This window comes from Chaetodon trifascialis, chromosome 2 (assembly GCF_039877785.1).
Source record: "Chaetodon trifascialis isolate fChaTrf1 chromosome 2, fChaTrf1.hap1, whole genome shotgun sequence".
Lineage (NCBI taxonomy): Eukaryota > Metazoa > Chordata > Actinopteri > Chaetodontiformes > Chaetodontidae > Chaetodon > Chaetodon trifascialis.
The window spans coordinates 28,209,955-28,232,644 of NC_092057.1; the positions used below are offsets into that span (position 1 = coordinate 28,209,955).

At 41.5% G+C, this 22,690-nt stretch overlaps 1 protein-coding gene across 8 annotated transcripts; it reads right to left on the bottom strand.

The window, feature by feature from the left end:
* Positions 1-1,964: 1,964 nt before the first annotated feature.
* Positions 1,965-22,024, bottom strand: LOC139340176 (adipose-secreted signaling protein-like). Of its 8 annotated transcripts, none has more exons than XM_070975891.1 (7): positions 21,835-22,024; positions 20,141-20,409; positions 19,445-19,864; positions 18,394-18,530; positions 11,172-11,325; positions 3,314-3,411; positions 1,965-2,925 (listed from the first exon to the last, which is right to left on the bottom strand). In XM_070975891.1, the coding sequence occupies exons 3-7, from the start codon at positions 19,461-19,463 to the stop codon at positions 2,887-2,889; spliced, it is 447 nt and encodes a 148-aa protein (XP_070831992.1). In that variant the 5' UTR covers positions 19,464-19,864; positions 20,141-20,409; positions 21,835-22,024; the 3' UTR covers positions 1,965-2,886. The 8 variants fall into 8 exon arrangements, with proteins under 8 accessions (XP_070831992.1, XP_070831945.1, XP_070832000.1 ...); XM_070975844.1 differs by having other exon boundaries at positions 3,289-3,411; positions 20,165-20,409; positions 21,835-22,022; XM_070975899.1 differs by having other exon boundaries at positions 19,445-19,510; positions 20,250-20,409; positions 21,835-21,994.
* Positions 22,025-22,690: the final 666 nt, after the last annotated feature.

Below are 22,690 nucleotides of genomic sequence, written 5' to 3' on the forward strand. Positions count from 1 at the left end.
ACAGAACAGTGCATGGCCGTATACAGCATGTGGGAGGATACTTTATTTACATTCAGGTGAACAGACAAATGGTACAGTCCTGATGGTCGTCAGTGCATAAAAACACATTCTGTCAGGTGCTGGGTCCCAGCCAGACAACAAAGCAATACAAGGACCTGAACACACACTGCAGGCTGCACATTCACAATAAACAATGTCAAATGAACTAAAAATAATTCAGAAATCATCATGTTTGGTCATTTGTGTCTTTGGTAGATCACAGGCATTAGAGCTCCAGTTCAACACTTACAGTAAACATCCATGCTAACAAAGTGTAACTATGAAGCCTCCTGGCCTCAACTAAGCTTAGCTAAACTGCAACGGGTTGAACAATTTGAGGGAAATATCTAATTGTGACTTTACTGACTACTGGTTCATTGGTAACAGGTGACAGTATCATGATTGGGTATGAAAGGAGCATCCTGGAAAGACTCAGTCCTTCACAAGCGAGGATGGAGTGAGGTTCACCACTTTGTGAACACATGATTGGAGAACATGATTGTTGAGGGTGAACATTTTGTCTTTATTTGCATTAGACACAACGTCCCAACTTTTGTGGAATTTGAATTGTACTTGACTAACTGACTGAACTTGCTGAAAACTGCGTACATGATGCAAATATTCGTACAAAATACACAACATTGATAAGAGGTGAAATGTTTATTAGACTGTGTCTTATAGCCTAATTAAAATGTTACACAGTTACAACTGAGATTTAAGAATGATTCATTTACTGTATGCTTAAGAGTTAGCATGGAGTCTATTCCTCAACAGAGAGGATGCTCAAGTATTAGCATTCAGCTGATGATCTACCAAGAATACAGACATTATCTTCAAATCAGACAATATACCACAGACTTGGTCCATTGCTGTAATGAATAACTATAAGACTTCTGGCTGCAGGTTCATTTTTCTGAAGTTTCAATGTAATAAATACAGTATCATAACAAACAAACATTTGACACAATCCTGCTGCCACAAAGGCTTATCATTCACCTGGCCTATCTTAAGTATTTGGTCAAGACAGTCAATTTGATTAAGCTTCATAAGATACAGTACAAATCATGCAAATAGTGGAGTAAGACTAATCACTCCCTCTGTTCCAGCATTAACAGTATATTTAAAACAACTCATACTTGACATGTTGTATCATTTGCTGATGTAAGACATCATAATACACAAGAAGAGGGCTGCTGATGACAGAAAAGATGCTTAAGGCAGATCAATATTTTATATAATAATAATAATAATAATAATAATAATAATAATAATAATAATAATAATGGCATCTTCTGCCCAGACAATTTTTTTCAGTTCACATTCTGTTCACCACAAGCACATTCTGCTTTATGTTCAAATTATTGTAATAGTATCATGCTAATACTTTGCAATACAGTGTCACATATAGTTTTAATTGCCAGCTAGTTAAAAATACATACAACAATGTGGTTATATGGGAAATCCTCAGAATTTCTTTTTTTTCTTTTTCTTTTTTTTCATTTATGGCTACTTAGAGATCCAGGAATAAAATACCTCCTTTTTGTTGTCTGACAATAAATCATGATGGCAGACAGGTGAATAGTGTGAACAGTCACAAGTGGCTCTTATTGCAAACGTTCCCAAAGTGCAGTTTAGGAAGTGGCCCCAGCTAAAAGGTCATCACTAAAGCTGAATCAGTTTTCTTCACATGATATATGAATAGTACAATGAGAATTGTATTGGTGTAATACGATCTGGAAAACTACAACATCAGCAGTAAATGTGTGTCATCCTGTGCAAACTCTGCTAATTACATCTCATAGATGTGAACGTATTCTATATTGAGATTTGAATTATTTTGAATTTCAAGCATACTGCCTATGGTTAGTCACCTTAGGAGACGACCTAAGAAATGTGAGTGACTCCAGGCAAGTTGGCTGTTGATGTTGATAGCATTAACATGAACAGAGGAATGACACTAATGCATTACTCATGAAAACATCACTGAAAGTTTGTGCAAAGATTGACAAACACTAATCAATGTATCATCACCATGATGCAACTATGTTTTTATTGTCGTAAATCACTGAACTGTGTTCTGGTGAGTGTTCTTTATGGTTGGTGGTAGTGCTCAGGTTGTGCTCTCATGTGCAACCTGAATGACAGGTACACAGAGAGGGCTGGTGCAGAGACAGACAGGTGGCTGGATGACCACTTAAAATTTTATAGATTTTCTGATGGTCTACCCATCACTGATGTAGCGGCCCACAAGGATTTGTCCTTAGATGTGAGTTTTCCTTGGCTGGGCTGCTCTAAAATGATAATCTATTCATTTGCAGTTCTTATTCCTACACTGTACTGTGTGTGCGGTGCTGATAGTGACTTTTATTTTTACAGGCAGTAGCTTGGTGTGTGTGTGTGCTGGCAAGTGTTGACTGCTGGTTTATTGTACCTATACCATCAGAGGCTAATGGTTAGCTAAATTGGATAGCAGTTGTCAAATGCCCATCCAGAGCTGCAGGCTGGTGGTATTAAGCTTTCTTGCTGAGGAGCCTCATTATCAAGCAAATATTTTATGACTGCTATTTTGATTGCTGTGAAAATGCATTCCTATCAATTACAGTATTTGACTGACCTGTTGTTTCCCAACAAATATTTTGCAATACCATAATACCAAACCAAAGCATCACAGACCCTAGTCAAATAAAGCAGTTTTGAATTGCCCCCCTGGACTCTGGACCAGTCACTGAATAACACTGTTGGAGAGATTTACATATACATTAACTGCATGTACTGTATCTTTTCATCATATCCTCTTACGGTCACTGCTGTGCTTTGTGTGGCCATCTTTCTGAGCACTCAGGCACCTCACCCCCTCCAGAAGCATGGGAGTCCCGTGATGAGGGTCTGGACAGAGGAAGAGAGAGGAATGAAGACAAAGGATACAGAGAGATGCAGACAGACAAAGAGAAAAGCACTGTGTGTTGATCAGTTCACTGATCATTCCTGGCATTACACTTGTCAGGTGTCAGTAAGGGTTAACACAGTCTCTTATTATGACTATGACTTAAGGTACTTTTAGGGATACGTCAGACCAAAGACCATTAATTAGGGACTGCTTATCCAATTGGGAAAAGACTGATTTTTGGGTCAGTAGTTAAGGTTAGGGTTTGGGTTATACTGTCCACTGTGAATGGAAGGCAATACAATATCCTAACAAGGATAACTGTGTAAACATGTTTGTGTGTGTATGTGTGTCCTCGCACATACCAATCACCCTGGCCTGGAGTCTGACCTTTAGACTGCTGTCCTTTCTCCCTCTGGTTAGCAGAGTGATCTCCTCCTGCAGCACCCCCTCGTGGTGAGTCTTGTACTCACATGTTACTTTCACTCCTAAACAGGGGGAGGTACAGGGTTCATCAACACTGTTTTTTTGGTTTAATGTAGAAGAAGAGGTGCAGAGGAAGGGATCAATGTATGAATGGGGCTGCATAATGAAGGTTCAGTTTGTTGCCCCTTCGTGCTACACACACAGTAACCGCAAGCAACAATTGCAGGTTCCAGCCATGTTATCCTCAATAGAAAGGAAGCCTGCAGCACTTCAATAACTGCACACACAAAGTTCCAGCATTTGCCCCTTTTATTATATTTGCCTGAAACTCTTAAATGGTGCAGCTAATATGTTCAGTTTGCATACTGTAGTTTACTTTTCATGTCCTGAAACCTGTCACCAAATGCCTGAAGGGGTTTTCACACTCAGCAGCATATTCAGATGTCACAGCAGGATGTTGTTCTTTTAGAGTAAGAAATTGCACTGTGTTTCCTCTTTCCAGCTGCCACAATTTCACTCCAAATGATTTCACATTTGAAAGCAGAGAGCTGAGAAGCTGCTGGAGCTTGAGGTTCAGCTCTGAGAGGTACTTGGTAAGGTCCACCACGAAGGCAAGATCACACAGACACTTGCTAGCACTGAGTTTCCACATCAGGTTTCCCTTCATCTCATCATTAATTAGTCCAGACAAACTGACACTCTGGAACAATTTAACTTTAGTAGAAACAAGGCTCTCCTTCACAAATTCTCGTTCTGAATGAGGTTTCAGCCTCTTAGCTATTAGCTCGCACACCAACAAGCTTTCCATGCAGAAGCAAGTTGTTATTATATGCCAGTAGTATAGTGGTTTTACTTGTTTTTAAGTTTACAGTTTGTATAGTTTATTTTTGTTTGAAGCTCAAATTATTTTTTTCACACCTAACTTACTAACACCCATGCAAACAGAGTGAGAGCTTACCTAAGTCTTGCTTGTCTTTAGGTTTTCATCCTATGATCGCCTGATTCGGTTTTGGCAGTTCATTGAACCGTCTCTGCAGCCAAACATTGCTGCGTCCCGTCGCAATACATGATGCGAGTGAGAGACACAGTCTATTGCGCACATCAGAGTTCATGTTGAGCGCCTGATTTGTAGGTTAAAGGAGCACAAGTTGTTTAACACTGTTATTCCCCTGAATATGTTTGCCAATATTAACCAACTGTATGTAGTTGCATGTCTTCTGTTAAATTACCAGACTGGCCCCCTAGTAAAAGCTTGGCCAAAGTAGAGGAATTAAAATTACCATCTTTTTATGTGAATTGTATAAATTGCCTGAAACATTTGTAATGTTAAAAATAAAGTTTTAGCCTTTCATGAGGGCACAAAAACATATACTATTTAATTGTGGTGATTACAAGTAACATTACAGTAGTACAGTAGTACAAAAAGTATTGGTAATGACATTTTCAAGACAACGGCATATGAAGATATGTATAAAAGTAACAAGAAGTCAGCCTTTGATTGTTTCCAGATTTTAATATCCTACATATTTTCTGAATAAACATATCGTCATGAGCATAGTCCATGAAATCACACCACTCAAGACCGTAAATAAGCAGTTGTCCTTGTACCTGCCAGTAGTAATGGTGAGTATGCTTAAGCTGTAAGACATCGTCAGATACTTTAAGGTAGGCACAATCCACATAGCTCAAGACATTTGGACACTTAACCTTGAGCAATCTGAATACAGGCTCCCCCTTTGGGTCGTACGCTAACGCATCAGGTGATGACCCAAGCCATGGTGCATCTGGATGGATGATAAAGCCGCAAGGGTAGTGGTTAACATCCTTTGCCTGGCAGTAGTCCTCCACTGCCTTAGGTTCCATGTCCAGGCCCCTCTTCATTTTGGCTGTTTGGAAGCCAGGAGGTAAAATTCTGGCTTCCAGGCTCTCAGCTGTTGACTGTCCTCTAACATGACAAACTTCTCTGAAAATACATGAATATATTCAACTTATCTCAAAGCAGTACATTTATACGGCACAATAGAGTGGAAGTATTCCACTTCAGTGGGTAAATGGTGGCTTAAGAAAATGTCACATTAGTAAAGCTACACTTAACTGAATCTAGAGGAAGTCATGCGTGGTCTTCTTAACAGGTGCCATTCCTTCAGAGTACTTTGCTATCTTGTGCTTTCCTCAATCTGGTACGACATGGTCCTGGTTGTTCGAAGAGATGTCAGGTGCAGATGTTGATGGCAGGTTGGTAGGAAACAGCACTCTGCAGGACCTAAATGATACCCTTCAAGAGGTAGAGATGGCCGTGATGGTGTGGAGGCATGCAAGTATGTTCTGGGTGGACTCAAAGCTGGCAGGTGGTAGGAGAGAACACTCCCTTCTTGGACCTTTCCAAAAGTGCTCTCAACCAGCGGTATATCCCCTGTGATTCCAATGGTTGTTATCAGTGGAGCGATTTCCCTCGGCATGCTGTGGTAGATGTTATTCATTAGTGGAACTGACATGTCTGGAAGCTCACAGTTCAGGTTGCAGGCCCCTTTGTATAACTTGCTCCTAAAAACATACAAAACAGAGCAGTTAGATAGGTAACAATGTACTGATTTTTATTATCAGAAATGACTGCCTTATTAAATTCTACTCCAATATGTATCTTTGTGCTACATGGACAGTGTGTGCGTGAGTGCACATGTAGAAAGAAACAGAAGAAGTAAAGTACATAATTATATTCATCATCACAAATTATTACCTGATTCCCTCAGCCAGTCTTCGCTCCTTAGGCCGATAACACCTCCATCCCATTTGTTGGGTCACAAAACATGTTGTAGAGGAAAACTTATGTAGGTGTGTGTGTGTTAACATGTATGTAAAATAAAATTTATTACAATTACATTGTGGAGGTGCTACGGTAAGCATTTCTGGGTTTATGTCAACACTGTTCAGACTAAGTGCAGCTGTAAGTAGGGGGGGCAACTGTTGCTCCCTGCTGGCTATAATGTGCAGATTGATAAAGTAAGGCTGCAATGTGATTGCACAGTGCAAGCCCTGCACAGGCTTCGATTCTTTGAGAGCAATCTTCTATTATTATTAAGAGAAAAGGACACAATGTGACTTGTGCGTATATTATGTTAACGCATAGCAGTGAACTAGCTTAAATAGCTAAATAAGTGAATAACCTCTAAACCAAATGATATTCATTGTTTACATAATGCAGCTAAAAATATGTTTAACCCAGGGGTCTCCAATAGGTACACAGAGCAGGTCTTTGGTCAAAGCATTAGAAACCTTATTCATTTGTGTTCATTAGGGCCACGGGGCAATCGCGCCGAGCACTGGTCACTGCAGCTATGAAATAGCTAGAAAAACTGCGAAAAATTTCCCATAGAGAATGAATGGGAGGAGGTCAAAAAACTAACAAATCATTGGACTTTTCTCCGGCATACTTTCACCTAGAGACTCCATTTAAACTTTAAATTGTAGACACAAGTCGTGGGTATTGGTGTATTATTAAATGTTTTGATAGGTCATATAGCTTTTGATCAAACACTGTTCAATGACCATGATCATTTTTGGAGAAATTTTGAGATTATAATGGGTATGTATTGCACGGAATGTTCGTGTCAGAGTGCGTGATGTCATCAGTCAGAGTGGGAGAGAGCCTAAAAAAACTCCAGATTTTTTCTCTCTCCACACCCCTCCCAGCCACAATTTACACTCTACACGCATGATTTTTTCCAAATTTGTAGACAAATTTGTTCTGTCTCTCACAATGTGTTCAAAAAATCTGAGAGACTCACAGAATTTGAATTAACAGCCTCTAAGTGCGGCAACGTCTGTCTCTGCTCCTCATTGATTCCAATACAAAGATTTTCTGAGAGAAGCAGAACGGACCCCTGTTTTAAACTTGCAAGTGTCTACAAAATATTTTCTGTAGAAACACCAAAATCACACCAAATCATTCAGGAAGTCCTTATAGCGATGATGGTCTGTGTTTTTTCTGATAGGAGCTACGGTTTTGTCAGCATAGGCCCAAAAGTGAGAGCAGTGCAGAGGCAGAAATTCGCTTTTTTTCCACGTTTCTGTCTGCCTCTGTCTGTCTACCCGGGGGGCCCCCATCGTCACTGGCACCAGCTCAAGTTGCCGTGGCAACCACTGAGCCTCAGTACGTCTCTGAGCACTCCTCTCTTACACACACAAACACACATAATATTATGTAGCTTCATGTGATTACAGATACACACACAGAGACACACACAAACACCAACACACAGGTAACTTTATCAGTTACAGGTCCTATGAACTTGTTGGTGCATACAGTTTGACTTTTGATATCAGGTTGTTGTGCTAATATGCTAATGATTAGCATGCTAATGCTAATCATTGCTCATGCTAACATGATAACAGTAAAATGATTCTTATATGCACTCTAATGGTGTTTGAGATCTTTTTAATGTGTTATTTGACATGCTAATGTTAGCTTAGCATTAATTGTTTGAAATCCCTGAAGAATCTCATCATAATGTACACACTCTGGCAGTAGCTCCTGTGGCCCTTTAAAAATTTCCCCAGAGGAAGTTGTCTAGTGTTAACTATGCTATGCAGTAGCAGCTGATGCTATGATAACAGGCAGGTAGATTCCAGCCTACCACAGGCATTCCCTGAAAACAGAATATTATAAAATGCATAATTGTTCTAGTTACTCTCATTTCCCTACACTTAAACACTTACACTAAATTGATTTGTAGCATCTTGCCCTCACAGTCACCTCACCTTTCTCGGTTTTGTTAGAAACTGAGAAACAGACACAATGATTTTAGTGTACATAGAACTAGAGGACATGGCAACAATAACACACATTTTTACCTCATTGCCAGTCTATCTGCAGGAAATATGCATTTCTGTGACAAAATCAAGCTTAATAACATTATTTGATCAAAGTTACAACATGTTACAACAATGTGGAGTACAGCTCATGTCAACGAATCTGATGGGGCTAATGATAATGTCAGCTAGCTACCTGTAGCGCTAGCTAGCTGTGGTAGCTGTAGACTTACCTTCATAATTGTGGATATAGCTGGTTATGTACATCTGGAAACCTTTCTCTTGGAGGCTTGAAGACGTTCTTGAATGTGCCCGAATTTGTCTGTATACATTGTTGATGGTAATTTGAGGTAATTCCTGGAGACATCTAGTGTAAAACGACATAGCTGTAGTGGCGATCGGATTATTGTTGACAGTTAATTCACTTCTGGAAGCGAAACAAAGTATCTGAGCTGGCTTATCGTAACCTGATCGTAACTGGGAAGCAACTGTGCATAAACTGAAAACTGTCTCTGTCAGAACATGGTCTTGTGAAAGCTGGGCTGCACGTTGGGCACCGAAACTCTACCAAAGAACTTTATCCAAGTGCATTTGTCTTTACAGCTCATCCAGTATAGCATGTTTATAGCTGCAATGACTCATGAGACTGGCCTTTGTCATCACTTGAAGTGTGTCTCCACAAACTAACCCACTGGCTTGCCTTTCACATCAATGAAAAGTAAAAGGCTTTCTTGGAAAGCACAACATTCCTGCTGAAATCCCACCCTCTCTCCTTGCTAGGGACTACTCCATTAGCAACTTTAACTCTGGGTTTTCCCATAGCTCGTCCCATAGAACGTCTATATGAGAAAACCCTCTGAGTTACAGAATTTAGTAGAACAGCAGCTTATGCAGAGCTAAATTTGGACTTTGACTCTCTTTCAACCTCCCTAGCCGGTGTTCCAAAGATACTTAATGAAGCCTGACATTGTTTTGACAAACAGCTGAGTGAGCAATATTCTGTACAGCCAAATAATGTTTCAAAGTGTATCTGAAACACAGGTAGAAAATACAACCCCCTCGTCTGTCAGCATTTTGTCCATCTGATGACACTGAATGAAGAAAGTAACTTCCTGTCTCATCTTTCTCTTCTTATTTATCTGTCTGTTACATTTGCCCCTGGGAAGTCATCTTAAGTGCCCCATTAACCTGATGTCACTCTGATAGCAGCCCTCTCTCTCCCTGTGCCAGGATCTGTGTGTGTGTGTGTGTGTGAGAGAGAGAGAGAGAGAGAGAGAGAGAGAGAGAGAGAGAGAGAGAGAGAGAGAGAGAGAGAGAGAGAGATTTCCTGCAGGTGCACTGGAGTCATCATGATCACGGCTCTTCAAATAATCCGCTCTGCCATTTCCACACTGTCAGATCACTCTACTAGTCAGGGTTCGCTATATTTTTGAGCCTCTTGTTACCAGTTTGGCACACTTAACTTCTAGTTTTTTGTTGTTTGTTCCCTGTTTCTCCATTTCCCTCATTGCCAGTCCTGACTTTGGTCCCTGCTTCCTCCACCTCACTTGGACACTATGATGATGAGAAATCCTATATTTGATCTAATGTTTCAAATAGTACACTTACCAACTGTACCATCAATCCCCCATCACAAGAAAAGTAAAATTCGCCTGGTGGTACAGCCAGTTGTAGGATAGTTCTCCTGGAAAGGGAGGGATTTTTTAAACAAAGATTTACAAAAATCCTGTAGATGTGTGTTTTGTTTTTTGTTTTTTTGTTGTTGTTTTTTTTTAACGAATTGACAAGAAAGAAAGATACATGCTAAGTGTGAAATTTTCAGTGTTCTCTAGTGGACAAGCTGTGTAATACTGTTTTTAATTTGTCTCAACCAAATTTCTTGTTACTTTTCAGAAAACATATATGCTGATATCGTTATACCTGCAGTAAGCTAATATTAGCCAGTATATCAGCCTGGCCATTTTACAAATTGAAATTTTGACCTGATGATGGTACCACATTAAAAGTCAGGAGATGACAAAGCTGTTAAGATGAATTGTCTAGGAACCATAAATACCAAATTTGTGTAAATCACTTGCTTGATCAACAACAACCCTGGCCAATCACACTCAGCTGTGGTCGTTAGCGCTTGGTCACTACACCTTAGCACCTCCAAGGCCATTTTTGCTTAGTTTGACATTTTCTGGCTCTAGTTACTGACAAGATGGTGGTTAGCCATCAAAAGTCTCTGGCCCAATTACAATATTGATAACATTATTTAGTCTTTAACCTGACCATAAGCCTGCACGTGGCATCTGAAACATCCAGAGGTCAGCTCATATTTCCCTTTGTGTCCCATGTGTGAGTCGTAATCAGAATTAATGTACAGTCTCTTGGTTAGTGTCTGATGATTATAGACTTGTAACCTGCAGAATCTGCAGGAGGGAAATGGAGCCATACAAAAGGGAGGCAGATGGATTGAGTGGGCAATGAGTCAAGTGGCATGCTGCATGCAGCCAGTCTGGCAAGCCATCATAGTTGACCAAGAGATGGACAACCACACAGTGAGGTAGCCTCAAGTGTAGACCTGATGGAAACCTCTCTACCTCAGCCAACACCCATACTGTACATTCCTTCATGCATAGAAACCACAAAGAATGACAGCGTCAAATAAATTGCAAGGGTCTATTTTAGAGTGGATGTGGAGTTGCAGGCCCAGGTGAGAAGATTCAGAGAACATCATTCAGGAAGTTTGGGTAATAGATCCATGTGTCTAAATGCTTATCAGCCACCAAAAAAGTTTCTTTTCCATTTGCCTGCTTTGAATATGCATGTACAGCCCTGCTCAGCCATGTCTCTCTGATAGAGTGACAGTAGTTGTTTGTTTAGACCACAGATTAGATCCCCATCACCCATCATATCATATCAGATATTATCTATCAAACACGACGATCAGACCAATCCTTACTTTTTCAAATAATAAAGAAAGGGACACAGTTATGGAATTGTGTTTGTTTGCATTGTTTGAACTTACCCTCCATTGTGGAATTAATACGATGGACACAGAGGCTGGAGGACCTCCGAGTTGGAGAGGAGGAAGAAAGACAGGAGAGCTCTTTGCCCAGTGTGGGGACATCAGGGACGATGAAGACAATCTCATAACAGTGGTGGCTCTTCAGGAAACCAGCCTTGAGAGAGGAATGACATAGAAGCAACAAAGAGTAAAAGAGAAACTATAGACAGAAAAGGAGGTATTGTTACATGGCTGTGTGGTAAATATCAATAAAAGCAATGACAATAAGTATTGAGGCATAATGTAACCAGAATTTTAGGGATATCCCAATCATGTTTTTGCCTCTGATACTGATTGCCATTTGTCTATGAGCCATATCGGCTGATGTGTAAATCAATTGTTTTTTTCTTTTTTGGTTTGTGACAGCAGCTGGAATAGCAATATTACATGATCTCCATTAGGTGGCAGCATAAACTGTACAGTATGAAGTAAAGAACCACAAAAAGCATTTCTTTGTTTCCAATTCTGTCAACAACATGCTTTTACTTAGTCCGTCCAGTCACTGAGAAAGGGACAATGCAACAAGTAGCAGACAATTTCTCTGTTGTTGACTGCAAGAACTGACAAAAGTCTTCATCTACTCCCACCATCTGAGGATGTCAAGACTCAGTGAATGAACTTTATTTTTGATGAAACTGTGATAGAAATGTCTGTGCAACAACTGGAAAACTGTGTGTGCATTTTATTATTACTCCACCATACTGCTTAGTCCATGAGGGGCAGTAACAGGACATGTTCAAGGATGGATTGATGGCGACTGTCTGATTTTCCAAAGCTATATTTTTTACAATGTGTTATGTTGTTTGACTGTTTATTTTGTTGGTCAGTCTATTTATCTTGGTGCTAGCATGTTGCATGGCTAATGTGGCTACTCCTGGAGTAGCAGTGATGCTGGACTAATTCTGCAATATTGAAGGACAGCCAAGAGAAACTGTGTAAACATTCACGAAAATCATGAAAATGGGGCCAGCAGTTTTTCCATAATCACTGTCTGCCATTACTATACGAAGATGTGGAAGGTAATGTTATGAGCAAAGCAGCCATATTCTTTATTGTGGGCTGCAAGAATTTTCATCAAGTCTTCATCTACTCCCAGAGTAGATGGTGAATGTGTGGCGAAAGACTGCCTCTCGGTGCCTTTTAGCTGTGGCATCAGGAGCGATCAAGAGGTTGGACTCAGAGGATGTAAAGCAACTAAACAGGTATATGTCTTAACCATGTTGGACAGATAGGACGGTTCAAAGTCATGCAGTGATTTAAAAACCAGTAAAAGAATTTTAAAATGAATGCTATCAGAAAGGTAACCCGTGTAAAGGGTTGACGATAGGAGTAATGTGGGCTCTCTCTCTCTCTCTCTCTCTCTCTCTCTCTCTCGTGTTTGTCAGAACATGTGCTGCTGCGTTCTGAGGTGTAACTGACCAATAGCTGTCTTCGACACATCAGACAGAAGAGCGTGCCACTAGTCCAGTCTGCTAGAGCCTTATTAGTTTTTCTGTGTCTGGCTGAGAGAGAAAGGTCTGACTGGCAGTATTCCTTAAAAGATAGGGCACTTAAGTCACGTTTCTAATGTGACATTCCAAATTTAGGTTGGAGTCAATGATAACACCAAAGTTTCTTATCTGTTCCTTGGTGTTTAGTGTAAGTATATTTAGGTGTTCAGACAGTTTCTCTCTCTCAGCTTTTGCTCCAAAAACAAGGATCTCAGTTTTGTCCTGATTTAGCTGTATGTTCTGAGTCATCCACAAGCTGATGTCAGAGATGCATGTAATGAAGCTGTTGATAGAACTGTAGTCACTTGAGCTTCCAGACATAATACAGTTGGGTGTCATCTGCATAATTATGGAAATTGCTGTTAAGATTTCTAATAATATTGGCAAGTGCTAACATATAGAGACTGAAAAGATCTATACCTAAGACAGAGCCCTGCGGGATACCAGATGTCAGGTCTATTTTATTAGAGGAGTGATAATCCATGACTACACAGAACTGTCAACCAGTTAGATAAGACCTAAACCATTTACGAACTGTGTCTGTTCTGAAGACTGTGCAGCAGGGCAGGTGATGAGCAGAGCCCGACTACCAGGGGCGCGGGCGCGCTCGGTCAAGCTGCATACTGCAGGTTCAAGAGAAGAAGTGGAAACTGTCATGAGTAGCAGTTATTACATCGAGTGGATGACGTTTGTGTTGGGGCTTCATGTAGTTTATACTCTGGGTTTGGTTAGATGTGCGTCCAGAGGAAAAAAAACACACACATGCCCAACCATAACAGTAAGAGTGAAGTTTGTTCAATTAAATCACCATAAATGGATCACCTGTTTCATGATTGAGTCTTGGGGGAACTTTGTGGACTGCGTTTTAACAGACGCATACTTATATAAAGACACCAGTCAGTTTCATAAGAGAGCCTGTATCACAGTGTCAGAGAGACCAACAAAGTGCTCAAATCTGTCCTGCACAATATTATAATGTACAGTATCTAATGCAGCACTGAGATCTAACAGGACCAGCACAGACAGCTTTTTCTCATTAGTGTTCATTCTGAGCTCATTCACAAATTTGACTAGAGCTGTTTCTGCACTGAGCTGGGCCGTCAAACCAGACTGGAATGTTTCAGAAACACTGTTGTCACAAAGGAAATGACTCAGCTGTTTCAGATTGGTCTGTAGTTAGAGATGACTCGATCATTTACATGTCTACCGCTGTGAAGCAGTTTCAGTTTCAATAAGAACAGCAGGTGCATCCATGTTTTGCCAGGTTTCAGTTAAAAATATCCAGTAAAACTGACATTCAGAAATAAGATTAGAGAGTCTTATTGTTGAGGGACCTCATATTTAAAAGTGCTTTTTGCAGATTTAATTACAATTAGTCATTTGGCAGACGCTTTTATCCAAAGCAACGTACATATGCACACACACTACACACACATACACACACTGATGGTGCAGCATCGAGGGCCGTTTTTGGGATTCAATATCTCGCCCAAGGATCACACAACCGACCTCCAGATTGGTGGACGACCGCTGTACCTCCTGAGCCACAACTGCCAAACTATCTTGCTTAGTGGCTGAGAACAGTCATTGGATGCAGGGATGTATACCATGTTGTTAAAATTTACTCCACTGTGAATTAGGAGTGTAGATCTTCCATTTTGATTTTAAAAACTGTCAATGAGGTCTTTTATTTACATGAACTGAAGTCGTAGGTATACTGCAGGAGTTCACAGTTCCAAAACTAAACAAAGAAGAAGTGTCAGCTGTAGAGGCATTAGAGTTGTTAGAGGGTCCTGGCTTCACATGTACAATAGAAAGACATGAGGAACCAATATGACTGGAGCCAGTATCCCAGAGACATCAATAGTGGGACGACTGGTCTGAAGGAGCCGCCATCGAGATTTTTTTTGACTCTCCAGGAAAAGAGCGTTCAGGTGGGCAACACAGTAGGAGATGTTTGAGGAAAGTAGCTTTGCCCCCAGCCAGTCAGAATTTGTTCCATCACTTCCAAATAACTTCCTGCGTTCCCAGAACAGGTTGAAAATGACGATGAAAGAGACGCGGTGGGCAGTGCAGGCTGATGACAGCCAGGTGTGCAGAGACAGTAGCCTGCTGAAACGCCCAACTCCATGACTGCAGGAGAGGATGGAGGGGATTGCTCCTTATGGATGTCATTTGTACCGACACAATGACCTTGTCAATGTACAGTTCGTTAGCAAGGATATCTACAGCTTTGCCCGCTATATCTCCACAGTGGCACATGGGACACAACAAGTTATTCCTGAATTTTTTTTAAGATTCCTGATGATGGAGTTGCCTATGACCAGGGTTTTTACCTGATGTGGGTGTTGGCTTGTAAACTTGAGGCTGGCCATCCTGGAGGCAGAGTGCCGGTCACTCCATTTTTGGAGGATGTGGCACTGGACTGGCAGTGGGCCCAGGCCAACTGTAGACAGATGGTGCTCCAGCTACCCCAGCACATCAAACCAGTTACTCAGCTGGACAGACCCCAGTGGTGGAGTATGGGAGGAGTTCCTATCTCATTTCTTGTCACCACCAACACCATCAAGGGCTCTGAAGGAGCAGGTGTGGAACAGCTTCATGCCTTGGGTTTTGCTTGCCTGGGCCAGGGATCGTCCTTGTGGAGTGATAAAGTCAATGACTGTGAAATGTTGGGGGCTTCTGCGGCCAGCGAGTCCAAGAGTCGCTCTTCTGCTTGAATCTGGTAAAGAGCAGAGATCCAAACTTCCAGTTTGGCGATTTTTCTTATGTAGCTGAAGGCATCCAGAGCAGACCAGAGAAGAGGTGAGTGGTGGCATTGATAAAAGACGTTTAAAAAAAAAAAAAAAAAAAAAAGGCACCACAAGTTAACTCAAAGTGTCTGTGTCTCCACCACACAGTTGTAGCTTCCCAGGAGAAAGCAGTCGGAGGCCTTGGTGTGATAAAAATTAATGCAGATCAATAGACTGAAGATCGGATAAAAATAGTTCATAAATAGTCCATAAAATAGTACAGACAGACCATAAAATCAATTTTATAATCCGACAACTTGATGTGATGTGATATGCCAATACAGATATATCTCTGGTTAGCTTATATAGGCCAATGGGCTGCCAGTGTCTCCTACAGAACCTCAGACTCAGAGAATTCAGCAGGGCGCTTCTGAATAGTTAGTCAAAAAATGTCTCTCTATTTTTTGCCTCCAATACGAACGCCCCCTGTGCAGGGTGCAGTGTGAGATGCGTGCAGATCAAATGGTCAATGCTTAAGCTAGGAAGCACCAATCCTAACTTATAGCATACCAAAATGATGGGGAAAAACTCAGCTAAAAGCCTCTACCGAGCATTGCCTTCATGTGATATCTTGTCTCTGGGGTTACTTCCTTCAGGGTCGTCATTGGTGTTTCTATGGTGAACTTGGGTGCTGCCCTTGGTTCTCTGGACTCTGTCTGGTTGATAGAGGTGTTGATCATCAAATTCAACTACTCGGTTGCTGAGACATTGACCGGTCTAACTGCGCTTCAGTGCTCCTTCTCATTTACACATGAATGGGCAGAGTACACACAGAGGACACTGCTGACCAGCACTACTGGCCATTCACCTCAGGTTGAGAAAAAGAAGCTAGCTAGAGCACACACATTCAAATCTACATGTGGGTGCTATTATTGGTTACAAATACTGGTATGCTAGGTTTCTTATTTCTTTAGCTTTATACATGCATGAATCATCACTTTTTTATTTGTTTGTATCAGTGCGCATGTGAAAATTGTGCACAATGCAGTCAGAGCCTGAGAACATATGCTGCCTACATTTATGATCACAGTGTATGATTACAGTACAGATAACATGCCACTGCAGATACTCACCTTATGTTATGCATAATAGGTTACAAGATGGCTGCAGCAGCTGGACAAAAGGCCTCCATACGACTGACCATCCAGGTTTAGAACCTGTTTGCCTAAATGCGTTCACGCTGCAGAGCGCATACCACATTTACAGGGCTGACTACGGTCCTTTAGAGCTATGGGGGATAAAGCAGTGAGTTTTATCTATAATACCCTACTTAATTTCACTGTTCATACAGCATAATAAACTAAATATAGCCAGCCAATGCCACAAATTCAGATCATATTTTTTCTAGAACATATAGCCAAGTTTTTCCTAAGCAAATACTGTATATTACACATTTATTCATATGAAACATTTTACAGATATACAATAAAAATGTATTGACCGCAGTCCTGAATATTTGTACATGTGCACTCTCCCTTCATGGATTTGGGAAAGCTCAGTTTGAAAAGAGGATCCCCTGATGATGTGGTGGCTTGTCCTCTATCAGCACTCTTGTTGTAATGCAGTGCATAACAGAAGTCCTTGCAGGACACAGCAGCCTGGACAGTTGTAACAAAAGTATATCTTTATGACAACAGGGCATACTTAGGAGTAAAACATGACAGCACTGTTACAGTAAAAAAAAAAATCAAGCACTAAAGGCTGCAACAGCTCACTGCTACACTTGATCAACAGCAGGTAACTGTAATGATGCACTGGCCTCTGTAAAAAGAGAGAAGTGACATCAACCTTATCTTACATGTACAGCTATGCCAACAGCTACATAAAGCGCAAAAAAGGATCACTCGTAAATAAACTACAAGAGAAGAAACTCATTGCACAGAATGGTTGGCTGGGAGTGTAAATTGTGCTGTGATGTAGCAGTCTCAACCACACACTCGTTTTGCCCTGGGCCACACTAACGTACTCCAGTTTAGAAAAGATTTTCACAAATTCCCACAGCTTAGACTGAGTAGAGGATCTGTGTATGTATCACTTGACTGGGTCGCCGGGTTTGCATGTGGAGACCATGCTGATTGCTAACTAGAAGCTAGCGGTTAGCATTAGCTTGTGCTACATGGCAAAACACATGCTACAACACACGAGTTTGCACTAAACTACAAAAGAAACACACAGCTAATTATTTTTCTACTTACACGTCCCTCATCTGCAGGTATTCCACACAAAGTTGGAAGTAACCCATTGCTTAGAAAAAGTTTCCCGGCTAATCCTGCCTTGTACTGACTGAGTTTGGAGCAACAGTCAGTCTTGAAGTGGTTAGCACACCAACAGGTTTTTGCCAACAGTGGCAGGGACATTGCCTTCAAAAATGAATTCAATCCACGCCGCTCTTCTATCGTCTGCGGCTGGGAGCTGATGGAGTGATTTGTACTCGTCTTTACAGCCAACAACAACACTGGGTGTGGCGCCTCGACATCATGATTCCTAACACAATGCTTTAGATAACGAAATGGCGGATCTCTGAGAAGGTAGCGCTGTATGTACTTATACCTTGATGGGAGGGGAGATGAAGAGGGGGGTGGTGGCTGGTGGGTAGGAATATGCAAATGTGCCAGCTTCTTATGTAGGAGTCGGCACTGAATTCGATGGGCTCATTTGGAGGCTGCAGACAGGGTGCTTTCAGAGATCCATATCTCACTCAAAAAAGCATGGATGGTCTTATTTCACACTTTGTATGCGCGTGGCAGCACCAGAGACCCAAAATAACACCCCAAATCCCAGAAAAAGTTTTCATAAAATGGGACCTTTAAGACTAATTTCTACGCAAATGTGTGCATGCATACGATGGGCCTGAAACAGCGCTTTGGTTCCATGTATCCTCACACCTGCACAGGAACACACCTTGACCAAGTAGCTGCCATCCTTCTCCAGGATAGCAATGAGAGTAGAGAGGTTTGACTGGTCATCTCTCCGCGTTGGAGAGCCTGGGGGCTCGTCATCGTCAGGGAAACGCACTCCACCTGCCTTGGAGGTGGAGCCTGGTGACGGAGAGAAAATACGGATATTAATTCATCTATTCAATTCAATTTTATTTTATTTGTATAGCGCCAAATCACAACAGAAGTTGTCTCAGGACACTTTCCATACAGAGCTGGTACAGGCCTAGCTCTTAGCTTTTAGCTCTTCTAGCAATCAAGGCATTGACAATTACTGAAATACAGGTAAATATAATGGTTAAATAGAACAACATATCTAGATGGCAAAAGTCACAACAAAGAAAAATGAGAAATGTTTATTAAATTCCAGAAGTAATACTGAAGATGCAAAAAAAGACAGAAAACATCTGGATGAACTAACAGCATGCCCTTTGTTTCCTACTGGACAATTACAACCAACTCATAACCAGTGTTTAACTAGACTGTGATGGACAAACAGGCATCACAGATGTATCTCTGCTGAAGTGAAAAGCCGCACAGACATGAAAGTGTTAAATGTCTGACTGCTGTGGTGAAAGCAGATCAGTTTGACTTTGAGGACAAAGCACCATGTGACTTCTGACTCTAGTGGTGTTGTGGTTTGGTTTCACATTGCATTATCTTCAGCCAGCAATACACACAAAATCACAAATAATGACAAAGTTCAAACAAAAATAAGACCCAGGTTGTATCACATGTAAATGCCTCTATTTTCAATGTCAAAACAAAGAGAAAATGTCATGTTTTTCTGTATTAAACAGCTCCCAACCTTTCTTCTGTGTATTGTCACTGAAAGTTTGGGAACCATTCGTTTCACCTGCATTCATGTCTGAACTACACCAGCTGGGCTGACGGTAAGCAGCACACTGCCCCCTGAAGGCTACAGCCAGGCAAACCGTATGAAGGCCAATCTGCTGCCTGCAACAGTAACACTCACACACACAGGCACACATGAACATGGACACTGTCAAACTTACCTTTTCTTCCTGTTGCCATGGTAATGTGGTTAGGAACTGCAAAGTGTTGATGTCATCACTGACCTCCTAAGGACAGACGACAGAGAGGGAACAGAGAGAGCATCACGTTCTATGTTTGTTCTTGTGGGGTGTGACAGTGTTGGCTTTGTGTGGCATAAATTATGAATCAAAAATTCTTCAAGTTGAGGTATTTTTTCTGTCCTGGGATTTCTAAGGGATAGTACAGAGTGCACTGATACCTCATCCTGGACTGATCTCACAATCCTTTCACGTCTTTCTCTGTCCTACACTTTCTAGTTTTTTATACCCATAAAGCAAATGGTGCTGACGTAAATAACTGAATAGGTTGTGCATGGAGTTCCAGTTTTGGAGACTTGTGACCAGAGGTTGTCGGTTCAATCCCCAGAATGCAGGATAAATCTGGGTGAGGAAAGGAAAAGAGCAGCTTTAGTGCCACTAAGCATTAAGCTCCAGTGGAGCTGCTCAATGGCTGGAGTGTCAACAGGGTGTTCCTGAAAACGAGAACATAAAGGGGTGTGTATGTGTGTGTTCGTGTGTGTGTGTAACTAAAATTAGATATCTGCCATTTAGAAAAAAGGACACTTGCGCTGGTGTCACTTCCTTGCTTACATGGTAGTGACATCACAGACAATGTAAAGGCTATGTTTAACACAAAGCACTTAAACATTACGTAACAGCTTCTGGATCCTTCCCTCTGACCTTGGAACTGGTCTTGTCTTTTGTTCTTCAGTCAATCACTTCTGTCACTTCTTGTGGGTACAGCAGAGTGCTATCCCATTAATACCTTTGAGGAGGGAATCTCCTAAAGTGTGCACCATTCCAACAATTTGTTCAGCTGAGATGACAAAGACACAGAGTTCTTCTTCGAGAGATTACGGTGGCTCAGAGATGCAGTCTGGAGGAGGCTACAGCAGCAGCTTTTCATCGTGCCTTCAAGTGAGTCCCTTTGGAACAGATACAACTTAAGATGTGGTCAGACGGCACAGTGGACAGTCTAGTTTGCTTGAAGTATGCTGAGGCCTTAAGCATGTACTTCTATTTCATTATGTTTCTGGGGATTATTGAGTGATGATAAATACTATATAGATTGACACTGTCTAAACATTCAACTGCTGACAAAAAATACAAACCTTTGTACAATCCAAGACAGTAGGCTTACAATAAATACTGCACCTCTAAATCATCTGTAAATCCCACTTTTTTGACACATTGCTCTGTGGTTCATTTTGTTCAAATATCATTTTGTTCAAGAGGACTCGGACACTGATCGATATGGACTAATGGATGAATGTGAAATATTGCTGACAGTCTGCTATAATTGATTCTTTATCTAGTTTATATTATTTTCATATAATGCTGACATTACAAACTGCATCACTGACAAAGAATGACTCAGAGGGAATGCAAACAAAGGGAGAGCCTCAGCTTTTGTCTCTGAAATCAGGTATTTGGAATTGATTTAATATTCTTTATGCGTACAGTTTATTTGTTGTCTTCATGGGTTTTTGTACATGGATAGCTACGTATCTTAACTGCCAGACTCTTAAAATAGTGATTCATTTTTCATTCAGATTTTTTAATCTCTCAGTGTCCCACATGCACAGAATAGGGCAGGGCTGCCCATTTAGGTTCGATTTGTTGTGCCAGATGTTTCTAGAGACAAGTAAATTAACAAAACCAATTTAAAAGAAAATATGATATAAATGGTCATATATGCTGTTTGTTGAATGACAATTAAAGAACCTTAAAATGTGCTTTAAATATTTAGGATCCCCTTTATTTTTATTTTTTCAAAATCTGAACACAGCCACACTTTGGTCAGGAAATCTGTCAGTTATGGGAATTTGGGATCCTAGTTCCATTTTGCATCTTAACAATACAACTGGTATTTGCTTTTGGCTGGTGGATCACCATTAAGTTTCAGTTTTGGCCCTCCAAAGAAAAAGGATCCCCCCCGTACAGCTACAACACAGAGAGGAAAACAAACAAAACATGTTCTCCTAAAAAACTGTAGCTAATGTGTGTGTGTGTGTGTGTGTGTGTGTGTGTGTGTGTGTGTGTGTGTGTGTGTGTGTGTGTGTGTGTGTGTGTGTATGGCGACACAGGCGACTCCGTCACCCCTACTTGTAACTGTACACACACAGGACCACAAAGGATGCAGACGTTCACTTGTCTCATTGTGCTCTTCACCACCTTCAGCCACTGCACCGATCACAACGGGCTGAAACTGTTTTCAATGCTGCGCATGGACAGATCGACCGGACAAAACACAGATACGCCCATCAATTCAGCATCCCGCAGGAACAGAGATGCTATTCGCCTCTAAAATCAAACCAGCCAGGGAAATTAATGAAGGAGTAAATACGTACCGCTCAGTGTAGCTGTGCTGGACGTTGGCAGAGCTTTCCACATTCATATGAGCAGTGATGACATGTTGTTTTTCCACTTTTGAGCAGAAACAGTCATCTGTCCTTGTGAGGCGCTGCCAAGATGCTGCTGCGCTGTACAGACACAGAGGAGGCTCAAACATGTTCGACGCGCCCGCCCGCGCGCGGGCTCAGCGGACACGCGCGTTGCGTCCGCATGGCGACAGCTAGCAGCTAATGTGTGTTCAGATAGGTACATGGTGGCAAATAAATAGAGTGCACAGGCGGTACAGGTTAAAGAAAGTACTGCTCCTGGTTCATCTTCTCGTTGGCTAAAGTTAAGCATCACATTGGCTCAATCCACCTTGTCTGCTTTGTCAGGTTCAGGCTCAGGTGAGTTTCATCCGTGTCAGCTGGACCTGTGTTCAACTTTTCATTGAGATGTCGTGTTATCGTGCTAACATACACCCTGAAGGTGTACTGTGGTATCTGGCACCAAGATGTAAGCAGCAGATCCTCTAAGTCCTGTAAGTTCCAAGGTGGGGCCTGAATAGATTGGACTAGCACATCCCACAACCAGCTTGCCTTCTTCCCATAATGCATCCCGGTGCCATGTGTTCCCCAGGTAAGCGATGCACACGCACCTGGTAATCCATGTGATGTAAAAGAAAACGTGATTCATCAGACCAGGCCACCTTCTTTCATTGCTCCGTGGTCCAGGTTTGATGCTCACATGCCCATTGTTGGCGTCTTCAGCGTGGTCACCCTGACTGGTCTGCAGCTATGCAGCCCCATATGCAACAAACTGCCATGCACTGTGTATTCTGACACCTTTCTGTCAGAACCAGTATTAACTTTT

Coding starts and splice junctions, on each gene's coding strand:
- LOC139340176 (XM_070975844.1), bottom strand. Junction 3,412..11,171: donor TATTAATTCCACAATGGAGG/GTAAGTTCAAAC, acceptor CCCCCTGTTTAG/GAGTGAAAGTAACATGTGAG. Junction 2,926..3,288: donor ACTCCAGGCCAGGGTGATTG/GTATGTGCGAGG, acceptor TCCTCTGTCCAG/ACCCTCATCACGGGACTCCC.